Source organism: Pongo abelii, chromosome 12 (genome assembly GCF_028885655.2).
Source record: "Pongo abelii isolate AG06213 chromosome 12, NHGRI_mPonAbe1-v2.0_pri, whole genome shotgun sequence".
NCBI classification, from domain to species: domain Eukaryota; kingdom Metazoa; phylum Chordata; class Mammalia; order Primates; family Hominidae; genus Pongo; species Pongo abelii.
In genome coordinates this window covers 82,390,290-82,406,054 of record NC_071997.2, presented here as the reverse complement: position 1 = coordinate 82,406,054, position 15,765 = coordinate 82,390,290, and the positions used below count along the sequence as shown (strand labels likewise).

The window sequence follows — 15,765 nt, the reverse complement described above, 5'->3', positions numbered from 1 at the left end:
AAAAAATGTTATGGATTCTAAACACCAGGCAAGGATACCACAAACAAATTTTGCTCTGAATACAAAGAATAGGACATAGTATGTATTATTCTTATGAAGTATGCTTTTCTTGCAAAGGTAAATTTTGGATAGGCTGTAAAAGTAGAGTATAATATAATTGATAGACCAAATGGGATACTTTTGAGAGTCAAAAATATACTATTAATAATTACACCAAACATCAGGTATGCACAGGTACTATCCAGGCCAACTGGGCTGCATGGCCACATGATGGAAGACAGAGGTGAAATCTATGTTTTGGTAAATAATCATGAGAAGACCTAATTAAGAGCATCATCAGTAGAATCAAAGAAATATTAGAGCTGAGTACAACTCAAGAGTTTCCTAGTTCAACCTACTTATTTTACAGAGGCAGCAAGGCCAAAGTACAATGATGTGACCCAAGTTGTCCAAGTCACATGACGAGGTAGATGGCTGTGTTGAAAGTGGAAACCAGGTCTCTTCGTTCACCATGCTCTTTCCATTATACTACAATCTCTCTACAGTATGTATGTATTCTCTACAGTATGTATGTAGCTTGTAAAATATTCTCCAAGGAAAGAACAAAAAGATCATAAAATATACTGTAAAGGACATTCCAGAAACGATGTCACAAGCTTGATCTTAAACAGCACAGTTCAATTTTCCATTTTATGTGGACAAGCAAAGGAAGGAAGTGTTGTCCTCTTCATGTTGGCTTACATGTGCTCATCTCATAAGACATTGCAAGTTTAATTAGAAGAGGGGAAACATTTAGCAGTCAAAAAACTTGCATGATACTCCTGTCACATGCCAAGAAGCTCTCAGAATCTCAAAGAACTTTATACCACTAATAGTTTTTACAAATGTTTGCTTTCTGAGATTAGCCTTCTGGAAAGTTTCATAAAATGAGAGTGCCTTATGGAAACATTTAAATATTAAATATTCCAAGTAAAATGGATTTTATAAATTTTATGTAATCCACATAAAAAGTACTATCAATATTGTTATATTCACATTAAAAAGGGACCATTTCATCAGAAGTTTTGGTAAATGTCCCTATTATTTCTTGATATAAATCACATCTTTCTAAAGTAAACATTGGGCTGAAAATTGATTATCATTCAAAGGAAAACTTCCTTTCTTTTTTTTTTTTTTTTTTTTTTACTTTTTAAAGGATATTTACTTTAAGTAGGAATATAAACAGGACTTTATGGAGGATATTTTGATGAACACTCCTATATTCTCTGAGTCTCTGAAAACTGAAATACATTTCTTCCTTATTACTATCCCTGCAGGATGGCTGAACAAACCTCATCTCATCTATTTGAAATGAGTCCAATTTAATTCTGCCTGACCAAAAATCTGTTTCCATAGTTTTAAAACATGCAATCACCCCAAGGTACATTGCCATTGTAGCTTAAGTGGCTCAGTGTTATCACTGAGAAAAATGCACTTTGATTGAGAAAACAGTCCAGTGTGGCTTTTGAAAAATGAAATGACCCTTTCTGATACACAATTTAGTAAGACAGTTGATAAAGGCAGGCAGATATGGCCACTAGGGACAACATTTAAAGGAAGACGCTTCATCCAACCTGTAAAAATAGGTCAAAGGTTACAGTTTCGAAATTAACATTAGAAATTTATCTCATATTTAAACTTCCTGGTTTAAATATTACTGTATTTAGAGGACAATTGAAAAGTCAATTATGAATTATGGAAAATTTTCAACAAATTATTCTGTTACTCAAATATAAATAAATTGCTTTCTTCCCTAATGTTTTTTCCCCATACATACATGTGTTGTTACCTGTATTCATATATATATCTCACTACTTAAGAGACTTTTAAAAACTATCAGTCCAAGTTTAAAATACTGTTGCTACTATTGAATATTTGTAACATATTAAGTCAAATTCTTAATTACTGTCATTGGTTTATTTCAAAGCTAACAATTTTAAATATCTATTTTTAAATGAACCTAATAATCTTTTATTTAAGTCAATATCTCCTCAAATGAACCAAGTATTCACTAATTAATTAGATCATTTACATCTATAAACTGCTGCTGTCTTCAAACATGTAATAGCTTATAATAAAAGAGGCTCTTTTCATTGGCAATTAATGAGCAGTTAACTCTTTACCTTCTGCATTAATTAATATTATAAAATGCATAAATCTTTATTTCTGCATTTCTAGGTATTTAGCTTTCAAATGAAACAGCTGTTTTGTACTTAAAAATAGTATTTCTTAATATATGTTAGTAATTGACAAAATACATAAAACCAATGCTGACAATATTTTCTTCTTTTGGGACACATCTGGTTTATATAGGAGATTTGGCAACTGTAATTTCATTAATGATTAAACAAGACTACTAAGAAAAATACGCGATTATTTCAAATTATATTCATAAAAGCATTCCTAACTCTGAATGTCCGCTTGTGAATTATTTTAGATAAAGGAAAGTCTATCAATTTATTTGAGTTTCACTTTTCCTGTATCAGATTTACTGTAATAACTTGCTTATCAGTAAGTGAACCATAAATCTACAGCAGTAACAAATCATTAATGAAACATTAGCAAAGAATGTTAAATGGAGCTATTGGGCAAGCATAAATCTTTCTAAAGTCACAAGTCTTTATCCAAGGAACTAAGTGCTATGATGTTATTGGCAACCTTATAAATCCTAACAAGAGAGAAAATCAATAAAAGGATCACACTGCAGGCAAATAGTCCTACTAAAATGTATATTCCTTGAGGGCAGGGGTTTTTGTTTGCTGTTACTAGTATATCCTCATGCCTAGAAAAGTATCTGCTACATGTAGAGAGTGATCAATAAATATATATTTGTGAACATCCTATAAGACATCCCATTTTATTTTGTAGCCAAATGCAAATAGGAAAAGAAAAGAAAAGAGAGAAAAATGAAAATAAGTGCACATGTAGGTACAATATATCCAACACTACATTTAATTTGCATTTTTTGTATTTTTTGCCCATCCCTCTTCTAGGACATTTTTTCTTCGTCTATTCTGTTCCTCTCACCCTTTTCCATTCAAAGTAAAAGTCAGAGTCAATTTTCTTCATTTTCTGAGAAACATGTTAATTCATATTTAGGGTGCTGATACAAACAGAATTTGCCTTCTATTATTTTCCTTCCAAATTGGATGCAGGTCTGTTTCAAATGCAAGAAGTAAAAGCAAATTTAAATATAATTATCATTCTTGCCTCTTCAGAATGCACTTTTCTGGAAAAGTAGGGATCGTGTATTTGGAAAAGCTTTAAATGGCACCTACTGAATATACTCACTATCAGAACAAAATGAAGCAATTAATTTCGGACCAAGGATAATACACAATTCTGAAAAAATTAACAACTGGATACATACAAAGGCTACAAATACCAACAGGAATCTAATGGCATTTGAACACCATCTAACAGCATTTCGAATAAGGTTTTTTTTTTCCTGTGTTCTTCATTGATGGAACACCAATATCCAAACCAGTGCCTGAAATGTAGTAGGCAATCAATAATTACGTCCTGACTGAATGAACATACTTCCAAGTTGTGCAAATGCCACATTTAAAAATCATATTCTTCAAAAATTTTAGGCACAAGATTGAAAGAAGCTAATTAGAGTTAATTCTAGGTGAGGGCAATTAATCACATATACAAAATATCTTATCCCATATTTTGGGTTTGCGTGCTCAGATAAACCAATAGAATGTTTTTTTATTTTTAAATAAATAGTGGAAGAGTAGACCCACCATTCACCAAGAAAGCCACATGGCTGGCTATCAATTCAAAACTTTAAACTTCAAAATACTATAGAAGTATTGTACTATTGAAATATCTCTTTTAAAATTAAATTTGCTTAGATTTTATTTTGAAGTGCTGAGCTTAAACAGACAAGGTTTTCAAATATTTCATTAACTTGTTCATTTAAACTAAAAAAATGAAAATTCTATGTAATTAGCAGACAATCCACTCAGCTTGGGCTAGAGGAGGGTTATGGAATCAAGACTATCATTTAGCATCTAACAAATCAAAACAAAATCTTTTGTAAAAGTCCGCAAACCTCTAATGAACAACATATGAACATTTTATATTCAAACGGAATGCATTATGTTAAGCTAGTCTCAAAGGAAGCTGTAGTGCTTGAGATCAGAAAAATGTCCCATTTTAGAAAAGACACATATGCCGAAAAGCCCACTATCATAAATAATATACGATGAAAATGAAGGAATAAAATCCACAGGCTCACCTGGCTAATGGGTTCTTTTGTCGGGGGCTTTCCTCTTCTGGCTGTGCTTGTAGCCAGGGTCGTGGTAGTCTCCATAATTGATGTGGACATCTCTGATTGCATGGCAGTGGCTGTCGACTCAGTTGTCATAGAGGAAGGCACTTCACCAACCAGTCTCACATTTCCCACTATGGCGATGTTGGCATCGTTTTCGGCTGCCATATTCAGAACTTTCAAGCCATTGTAGTAAAGCCCAGAGAGTTGGCCCTGGAAGGGCTGGCCCTGCTCTTTCCCGCCAATTATTATGGTTGCTTGGCTATTGAAGATTGTGAGCTGACGCCCTGTAAAAATAATATTACATACATGCAAAAATGTTGATTGTGAACTCTATATCTACAACGGATGATAAAACAGATCTTTCATGGGGTGAATAATGAGAGCAATAAACTATAAGAGAGGCATTGACTCATAATTCATTGCTTATAAATGAGGTGTCCATGAAATGCATAATTATTGGCAAATACTTGTAAATTCTCAACTTATAAATGTAGTGCTTTTGCTAAAAGACCAATCAAAGATATGTATTACAAATCAGTTTTTAGTGGATCCCTTTTCCCTTTTACATCAAAATCTTATATTGTTGGTGTCTTAAGTCTAAATTGTTAAATTTTAAAAATGTAAGATAACATTTCAAGTATTTGTCATTCTGAAATTACCACTGACAAACTAATACATAGCAGCTGAAATCTAATTTAAATTTTATGGTAAAAATTTCATAATTCACATAATGTCCGCATATATCTATATGTTATTCTTTAGTGCTGTTTATTTTTTGAAGGCAATTATTCATTGTTATTTGAATTATTCTATTTTTCCGGCAATCACACTGAAAAGAAATGCATGGTTTACACTGAGCATGTCAGAGACAAAAAAATTCCAAAAATATTTTTCTGATTGGCTTTCAGCAAGTCTATCAAAACAAAACAAAATGAAAAAAAAAATAGCTCCAGATGTAAAAAGCGGCTTCAGGAATGATACACAAACCGATGGAGAAATTATGGCACATTTCCATCAAACAGCAATCCTTAACAACAGTACCATTATCATCAAATTGAGTATCCAGTTTTAGCAGATTGCTCTCTGCTCATAAAAGCATGCACACAACTTTAAGTTCAGTTTTAATAAGGGCTTGTTCCCAAATCCTCTCAGAAGGTTGCAAATGTTAAAGGGACTTCATTATGACCGGCAATTCATATTGCCCGCTATTTAAGATTCCTAGAGTTTAAACAAAGAGTTTTTTTTTTTTTCAGGACCATAATAAAGATATCAGAACTACATATATTTTAGTTAATAATTTAGAGGCTGGAACATGTAATATAATCTATGAATGATTTATCATTTTGGGTTAATGCTTGCTGTGAGTACCCTCATAGATTGAGTTAGTGGATTATATTTAACAGTCCCTTTAACCTTAAGTTAACTGGGTAAGATTATTAAACAGCTGGTACGTCTAAAAATGTATAGAAATTATTATACAAGGTATGCAAATATTACTATCTACATTTTACTGTTTTAAAGTTGTTTTTAATTTAGTTTTACGGAAAATTTATTTTTTATGTTTATTAGTGTTACAATGAAGTACTACTTGGTTATGTTCAAATTATTTTTTTATTTGAAGTTTTAATCAATGTTTTTTACCTTTGTCGAGTAGCCATTCATCAACTACTCGACCAAGTCGATATGGAATTCGCTGTCTAGCAATCGCCAGGCGCTCGTTATCATTGTTTCCTTTAAAGTTTAAAGAGACATTTCATTGGTTAAAATCTGTAAGGTCAAAGGTTAAAAGTTAATACTTAAAGCTTGAGCTATACAGTTGCCACATGATTTTTTGAAATTTGGAATTTTAAAAAGTTCTACCTAGAACATTTCATGTTTCAGACTTGTCATTCATTCATTTATTTTATTTTAGCAAACAAAATTATTCCTATGTTAATTGAAAATTAGAAATCTGCATTTGAGCTAGGTTATTAAACTTATGTTATAGACAGACCCGAACAACCAATTTAAACAGCATATAATAGCTTTACAAAAAATGACCATTGACCTCAGGGTTTTGTCTTTTTGATGTTTCTTATTAACTAGTTAAACATGTTCAGGTGAAACAGGTTTAAGTTTTCAAAATACATTCAACCTCTTATTCCAGATTAATAATTTATGATCACCAAACTTAATACCATCTTTGGCACACTGAAGCATCTAAAATAGGCCTAGCATACTTTATTTCCTAGTCAGAAAACAGAAATTCTTATTCACCTCATTTAAGAAAACAACAAAGTCCAAATAGTTCTTGTGTATTTCACACAAATTGATTTATCAATCGCTTGGACATCACAAGAGAATGCATCTTGCATCATCCAGATATGTTACTACAGGAAAAGGCTTTGACAAAAGTGACTTTATTTGAGTGTCCTTGAGTTTCATTTAAAGCTTAACATGTTGAAGCAAATAACATTAGAAAAAATAATTATATGTATGTTTTTATATAGTCAAATATCTGCTTTTCATTAAGTTATTCTTTAAAAGCATGACAGCTTAAGGAACAAATATAAGCCACAAACAGTGGCCCGTATTCATAGATCTAACATAAGTGAGAGCCCTGCTTCTTTGCATAAAAAATTATCTGCTAGAAACACTGTTTAAATTGACCTTGAATATTGCTTGCAAATAGATGAGTGTTTTCCTGATCTGTAAAGCACTTAGGAAGAATCTGAGACGCCATCTCGTTGTTCAGTTGTGCCTAATGCAAGAAGAGATTTTCTATTCCATTAGAGTTAACTAACATGGAAATTTAAGCTGAGACATTTTGGCATTAGCTCAGATGAGGACTCAGAGGTGAAAGAAATGTTGAATGGTAGCACTATCTGCATAAAAAGACTGGAGTGTTTTGTTAGAGAAGATAAATGAATAGATTTACATTTTATTCCTCTGATTTAGAATAATTTACAAGTGCTTTCTTTTGCTACTCTTATAATACACTATACTTACCACAATAAGCCCAGCATAATACTGATTACACACTTTTGGAGAGATAGAAGAGAACTATCTTTTAGACCTCATCAATTTGTCATCTGAATGTCTATATGACTGAAAATATTTCACACATTAATATTTAATTTAAAATGTAAATATCAAACTCAAGGCAAATATAAAGTTTAATGAAGACATTAATATGTATTTCTCTGTATTCTGTGATCACTAAAACGTTATAAAATAATATTTTATAATGTGGGAATATAGTTTTGTTAAACTAATAATTTTTTTAAAAGGACACAAACGGCACAAAATTCCAACCCTGTCTTCATTTTTTAAAAGTGTACACAATTTGTGTTCTCTTCTGTGTGTTTGCATATATGCATATTTGGAATTTTTTTAAATGTAATATTAGTTACTTTAGGACAGTGTGATTATTGATCAATTACATGTTTTTGGCTTATAAGTGATTTTATATAATAAGCATGTTTGACATATGTAATTTGAAAAGCAATCACAAAATATTTTCAAAAATACATACCCTCTGCTCTATAGTCTTATTTGTCACTCAATACTCATACCAACTCACATTGGCATAACACTTCTGACAACTTTATGATTAGGTGGTTCCTCATGTTTTTCATGCTAGAGTCTTCCAATCATCAGGAATGACCCACATTCTCTCAGACACCATCTGAATCTAGGTCGCAAATCCCTCCTGCCCAATTACTACTACAGTCTATTGACAGACCTCTCTGCATCTTCTCTGCAATTAATCACACCCATTTTCCGCATATAAGCCAATATCTAATCATATCACTTGTCTAGTATAACCCTTCCCATTTCTCTTAGGATAAAATCTCAGACCCTTAGTGAAGTTTATAAGTACTTCCACAATCTGGTCCCTTCCTACCTCCCTGTCCCCTCTCATGGCCATCACTGCCTCACTCTGCTCTTTTTATCCTTATGAGACTTCCTTCAATTCTTCCAAATTTTTTCTTTCTTCTCTCTGGGACTTTGCACATGTAGCTTCCTTTATGGGATATACTCTCCCTTGTTCCCACCTCATCTCTGTCTTTCATTAGCTAACTATTACTAATTAATGGAATCTTCTTGGTAGGAACGTTGTTTCCCCAGAAGGTATTCCCTGATGTCATCAAGTTAGATTAGGACACTTGACTATATTTTTTATAGCTCCTGAAACATGCCCTTTAGAAAGAAGCATTGAACCTCTAATGGCAAATTTGATAGTTTGCCTTCAAACTCTGAATATCCCTCCATGAGGTCAAGTACTATGCTACTATGTGCAGTATTTATTACTTCTTCAGTCTTACTTGCACAATACCTATCACATACACTCCTATGAATATCTGTAGAATGAGGTAGTCAAGAAAATCTTGTTTTTAGTCCTGGTAGCTTCTGTTGCACTATTAACACATTTTTACAATCTAACAACATTAAAAAGAAAAAGAAAGCAAATACTAGTGTCCAGAGAATAAACCACTTGTAGCTAAGCCTCCCTTTGCACTTTCCAAAGGAAACACCATACACCTCACTTATAATTTTATTTTTTAATGAATTGTCACTGATTTGAACATCTCTACAATCAGTTCATTATTTTTTTAATAATAAATTCCCCATGTCACAAAATTGGTAAACATAGTTATTATTAGCAGGGAAAGGTTGGGGAAAAAAAGGTCTAAACAAGACAGGTGGAGAAAAATCAAAGCTTTATAGATTATTTTAATGACTTTTAAAAAGATCACATAAACACATAAATACATTCACACATACATACATAGAATTTGTCCTCAAACATTTGACTAGTACTAATAGAATAATTGTGTGATTGATATATATGCCAGTATGATGTAAGTCAACAGAAGCTTTGGAGATCCTTGCTGAGACTCAGCTAAAGCAAGAACATAAACACTGAATTCCCAATGATTAACAGAGGTCATCTAACAACAACAATAAAACAATTTAGAAAATAGAGTAGGCAGTAGACACAAGTATGAAAATATGTGATAATATATAAGAAAGGTAGCCACACAAGGGGGTCATATCTTCCTACTACCCCAGAATATCAGATGCCTACTAATTCAGTGAGCACTGTTTTAAACTGAAGAACTTTTTAATTACATGACAGACTTTATTCTTGTATGGGTAATGAATGGAAAATCAGATGGTGCTTATTCAATTCAATATATGCCTACTTTATTCTCTAAATTCTTTGTTCTCCTACTAGAATTAAAAACTAATGACTTTGTTCTCCTACTAGAATAAAAAACTAATGACTTTTCTGTTGCAAAATTATATGCAGATACATTGTGATATGGTTTGGCTGTGTCTCCACCCAAATCTCATCTTGGATTGTCACTCCCATAATCCCTACATGTGGCAGGAGGGACACAGTGGGATGTAATTGAATTATGGGGGTGAGTTTTTCCCATGCTGTTCTCATGAGAGTAAATAAGTCTCACAAGACCTGATGGTTTTATAAAGGGCAGTTCCCCTGCAGATGGTCTCTTGACTGTCACCATGTAAGACATGCCTTTGCTCCTCCTTCACCTTCTGCCATGATTTTGAGGCCTCCCAACCATGTGGAATTGTGAGTCCATTAAACCTGTTTTTCTTTATAAATTACCCAGTCTTGGGAATTTCTTCACCGCAGTACGAAAATAAACTAATACAGTAAATTAGTACTGGTAAAGTGGAGTACTGTTATTAAGATATCTGGAAATGTGGAAGTGACTTTGGAACTGGGTAACAGGCAGAGGATGTAACAGTTTGGAGGGCTCAGACAAAGACAGGAAGATGTGGGATAATTTGGAGCTTCCTAGAGACTTGTTGAATGATTTTGACCAAAAAGTCTAGGCTGAGGTGGTCTCAGATGGAGATGAGGAACTTATTGGGAACTGGAGAAAAGGAAATTATTGCTATGTTTTAGCAAAGAGACAAGCAGCATTTTATCCCTGCTCTACAGATCTGTGGAAATTTGAACTTGAGAAAGACAATTTAGAGTATCTGGTGAAAGAAACTTCTAAGCAGCAAAGTGCTCAAGATGTGACTTGTGTGCTCTTAAAAGCATTCAGTTTTATTCAATTATAAAGATATGGTTTGGAATTGGAACTTATTTTTAAAATGGAAGCAGAGCATAAAAGTTCAGAAAATTTTCAGCCTGACAATGCAATAGAAAAGAAAAACCCTTGTCCTGAGGAGAAATTCAAGCCAGCTGAAGAAATTTGCATAGGTAATGAGGACCCAAAGGTTAATTGCCAGGACAATGAGGAAAATGTCTCCAGAGCATGTCAGAGATCTTCACAACAGCACTTCCTATCACAAGCCAGGAGGCCTAGGAGGAAAAAATGTTTTTGTGGCTGAGCCCTGGGTCTTGCTGTTTGCGCAGTCTCAGGACTCAATGTCTTGCATTCTAGCTGTGGCTAAAAGCGGCAAATGTACAGCTCAGGTCGTTGCTTCAGAGGGTGCAAGCCCCAAGCCTTGGTGGCTTACATGTAGTGTTGAGCCCGTGGGTGCACAGAAGTCAAGTATTGAGGTTTGGAAACCTCTACCTAGATTTCAGAGGATGTATGAAAACACCTGAATGTCCAGGCAGAGGTGTGCTGCAGGGACAGAACCCTCATGGAGGACTTCTGCTAGGGCAGTGCAGAAAGAAAATGTGAGTGGGAACCCCCACCCAGAGTCTCCACTGGGGCACTACGTAGTGGAGCTGTGAGAAGAGGACCACTGTCCTCCAGACACCAGAATGGTAGATCCACTGACAGCTTCTACCATGCACCTGGAAAAGCCACAGACACTTAACATCAGCCCATGAAAGCAGCCAGGAGGGAGGCTGTACCCTGCAAAGCCACAGAGGCAGAGCTGCCCAAGACCATGGGAACCTTCCCCTTACATCAGCATGACCTGGATGTAAAACATGGAGTCAAAGGAGATCATTTTGGAGCTTTAGGATTTGACTGCCCCACTGGATTTCAGATTTGCATGGGGCCTGTAGACCCTTCATTTTGGCCAATTTCTCCCATTTGGAACAGATATATTTACCCAATGCCTGCACCCCCACGGAATCTAGGAAGTACCTACCTTGCTTTTGATTTTATAGGCTCATAGGCAGAAAGGACTTGCCTTGTCTCAGATGAGACTTTGGACTGTGGATTTTCAGTTAATGCTGAAATGAGTTAAGACTTTGAGGAACAGCTGGGAAGGCATAATTGATTTTGAAATGTGAGGGCATGAGATTTGGGAGGGGCCAGGGATATGGTTTGGCTGTGTCCGCACCCAAATCTCATCTTGAATTCTAGCTCCCATAATCCCCATGTGTCACGGAAGATGTGGGAGGTAATTGAATCACAGGGGCAGGTTTTTCTCATGGTGTTCTTATATAGTGAATAAGTCTCATGAGACCTGATGGTTTTATAAAGGCAGTTCCCCTGCACATGCTCTCTTGCCTGCCACCATGTAAGACATGCCTTTGCTCCTCCTTCATCTTTCTGACATGAATGTGAGGCCTCCCCAGCCATGTGTAACTGTGAATCCATTAAACCTCTTTTTCTTTATAAATCACCCAGTCTCCAGTATTTCTTCAGAACAGTATGAAAATGGAAACATTGTGAAGACACATCTAAATAAAGTACAGTGAAAATGTCTTTTTAATAGATGATTCCCCAAATCCTTCCACCATTAGGTATAAAATAGTTCAGAATGTTTAGGTTCTGCAGCGACTAGGCCTATATTTTTCCTTTACCTCATGATTTTCATAAAAATGTTGCATACTAAAAGTGGTAATGGAAGTATATTATTTTAAATAATTTCTCAAGATGTATTTTATTTCTTTAAAAATTCATGGTGATATTTACTTGTAAAATATCATTCAGTAGTTTGCATGATTTTGTTGATTATATTTAATACCATCCATAGTTCAATATACATCTAGACCATACATGCAATATAAAGGATATAAACCATTTAAAGATCAAAGGCAAAAATAATTTCCAATGACCTTTTCTTTTCTTTGGAAAGGTTCAGGATCTAATATCAAATATGCTGGGATATAGAAGCATTACATACAGCGTTTGTGAATGGTCAGTGTAAGCGGGCTTAAGCTGACAGGTGAGATGAAAAACAAGTGGAATGTCCCTGAAAATTCAAATCAAAACAAAGTTGAATCTTTCGAAGAAGACATTTTTACCTTGAAGTATTCTAAATTAGAGGTAAGGATAAATAATAATGACCCACTTTTCAAAGATCTATACGTTCCGGGTTATAAAAAGGGTCCAAAAGGAATTTCATCTTTTTCTAAAAGCATAAAACTCTACTATAGCAACATGCTGAGCAAATAGGCTTGATTTATAAAAGCAGAGCTTCTCATTGAATAGTTAAAAGATAACAATTTAGTCTCACACTTTTCCCATGATAAAAGCAGGATAGGATTTTCCTTTGATTTCTTTTCTTTTTCCTCCAGTTAATTTTGTGTGGTTTGATCTGTTGGTACCTCCACTGAAAATGTCAGTGACAGCATACATGCCTCTGCCGAAGTAATTTTCAAGCAATGGAACTGCATGTAAAATTTGGTTTTATTTTCCTTTGAATTTCAAAAAGAATTAAGTATTTTTGACAGGAGGAAAGACTCCCTTCCCCCCAATCCCTGTAGTAATGCCATTGCAACAAGGTACAATCTCTAATTGTAAGGTATTAAATGTCATTAATACGTCAAACAAGTTTCCTGGGGTGAAGAATTCAAAGGAAAATCTGATGGCTTATATTTGGGATGTATACCCTCTATTTTGATTAAATCCCAGATAATTTTATTTGCCTATTTGTATAGACTGAATATTTGTATCTCCCAAAATTGATCCATTGAAAACTAATTCCAAATATGATAGTGTCAGGAAGTAAAGCCTTTGGGAGCTGATTAGGTCATGAGGAAAGAGCTCTCATGAATGGGATTAGTGCCCTTATAAAAGAGGCTCCAGAAAACTCCCTTCCCTCCTTCTGTGATACGAGGATACAATGAAAAGATGGTCACCTGTGAACAATGAAGCAAGTCCTCACTAGAAATGGAATCTTGTACTTCCTAGTCTTCCCATTTGAAAGAAATAAACTTTTATTGTTTTTAAGCCACTCAGTTAATAATATTTTATTATAATTGCCCAAATGGACAAAAATACCATGTAACAATATTTGGTCACATTTTAGTCTATTTATTCCATATGAAGGAGCAGACTTCCGGGAAATGAGAGTAATTACAAAGAATCAAGGTAAGTAGCACAAAGCAATAAAACTCAAATCCTTGACTTGAAGTTAAATTTCATGGTGTGACTCAGATAACAAAGATAAATACAATTTTAATCATATTTTTATAACTATCGGTCAGTAGAGACAAGCTATATGAACATCACTGATGTATAGTTTTTCTCCTTTCATTTTAGATCTTCACTCTTGTTGTGTAATTTCTCCTCAGAAATAAAAGTGTCAGCATCTGATATGACATATTAATATCTTCGGGGAAAAAATAAAGAAAAACAATGCTATGAACCAAACATTTGTGCAGAATCATATGAAAATAAAAATCAGAAGAACAAAAAGAGACTTGCTTCTTCGAAAGGCTTATTTCTTTAGTTTTTAACATTGGGAAAAGAAACACAAAAGGATTCTGAAAGTCATCTATACCTCAAGAGAAGATTAGTAACCTGTGTATAGACTGATTTTTAAATGAGAACATGACATTTGGATATATCTAGGCCCAGAAGGCAAAGTAATAGTTTTATAAACATACTCTAATTTTAAGTGCAGCATAATCACAAAATTTTCAACTGAATGCAATGTGTATTGTTGTCATGTAGACCATACAAATACCATAATGCCTTACTTGGCTGACAATGTTCCAAATAAATAGATTTTGAACATCATTGACACCTTTTAAGAAACAAACTTTTGAAAAATATAACTCTTCTAATAAAACATTTGTCTTATATATTACTTTATTTCCTATATCATTAAAATGTGTACATAACAAATACACATATCTAACTGGCTCCAGCTTACTCCAGTTTCATCTTGAACCACTTATCTCTGACTCTTTAGTCACTTTGTAATTTTTTCAATTCCTTTAGCTAAGCCAATCCACTTTGAACCCAACATTCTCCTTTGCATTGCAAATTTCTGGCATCCCTGTGTACTCAATATCTCTGTCCACCTCAACATACACACACACACAGACACACACACACACACACACACACACACATCTGAGGCTGGCTAAATTTTTTCTTTTTTAAATATCAGCTTATACATTTCTCAAGGAAGCATTCCCTGTGTCCCCTACTGCTCCACCAAATTATTCTACTTAATGAATTCTTCCACTATGTATTCTTACAATACTTAGTAGCAATATCTATAATCATGATCAAATAAGTTCATGTAATTGATTCTAGATTCCAGATTCCTTGTGAGCAGGAGCCATGTCTGTCTTGTTCAATGCTGTATGCCTTATCTATAACACATTGGTGAGCACATGGTAATTGCTTGATAAGTAATTTCTAAATGAAAACTGAACCCATACAGTTATGCAAAAAATACCACTTGAGGTAATTTTTTGCATAATAATATAGTGGTATTTCTTGTTCAAGATCCACAAGGCAGTGAGATTGTTAGTGTCCACTTACATATATGTATATATAGTCACAAACACCATTGGGTTGTGAGAGGAATAGAATTTTGCAAAACATTATAGTAAATTTTGCTTGGATGTCAAATTTCCTTTTTGCTTCTTGACCATTTAGTGTTCACTAATTATATATGTGTGTGTGTCTGTTTAGTTTATTCAGTTTACTAGACACTAAACTAAATAGAGATAAAATATGTGTCTCTATATATAATATATATAATTACTGATTCATTATTTATATAAAATGACTCTAACTGCTTATCTTTCATCAATTTTGAATTTGCCATTGTAGTACACAATAGGAAAAATCTTTTAAATCTTACTTTTATGCTTAATTACAAGTCAATGATTTATAGTCTGAGGTGAGCTCTACTGTGGTGCATACACATTAGCAGAAAAATTAATACCACGTGGGATCTTCTTTTTTTTTCCTAATTGTTTAGAGAGCTGATCATGCCAATCTTTGATTTGGTCAGGGGGAAATTTCTGCAAGGGCTTCAATTCTCTCATGACTGTGTACAAGAAACAGTCTTGGACTCTATGAACCTTCAAAATATGTATCATCTCCGAGACTATATTTTCTACCGAAATTTTAGTGGTGAATTCTTTCAAATAAATTGAAATGTTGATACTCTGGTTTCTCTTCACATCATATTAATCTTTTACTAAATTGAATCTTTTACTAAATTGAAATGTTAACCCTCCAAGGAGCATTTACTTCCAAAGTTCATCAATAAGTACATCAATGCCTTGTAAAGAAAGCAACATTCATTTAACCAAGGCAAAA

The 15,765-nt window shown here is 33.9% G+C and overlaps 1 protein-coding gene across 44 annotated transcripts in view; it reads right to left on the bottom strand.

Moving 5' to 3' along the window:
- Positions 1 to 15,765, bottom strand: part of NRXN1 (neurexin 1) — a 1,121,298-nt gene that overhangs the window by 129,841 nt on the left and 975,692 nt on the right. For 29 of the 44 annotated variants that reach the window (XM_054548195.1, XM_054548164.1, XM_054548166.1 and 26 more), the window contains 2 exons: positions 5,963 to 6,052; positions 4,286 to 4,605 (listed from right to left, as the gene is read on the bottom strand). In XM_054548195.1, the coding sequence (XP_054404170.1) occupies positions 4,286 to 4,605; positions 5,963 to 6,052 (410 nt within the window). The remainder of the gene's footprint in view (positions 1 to 4,285; positions 4,606 to 5,962; positions 6,053 to 15,765) is intronic. The other 15 variants (XM_054548176.1, XM_054548178.1, XM_009237322.3 and 12 more) reach the window with 1 other exon arrangement.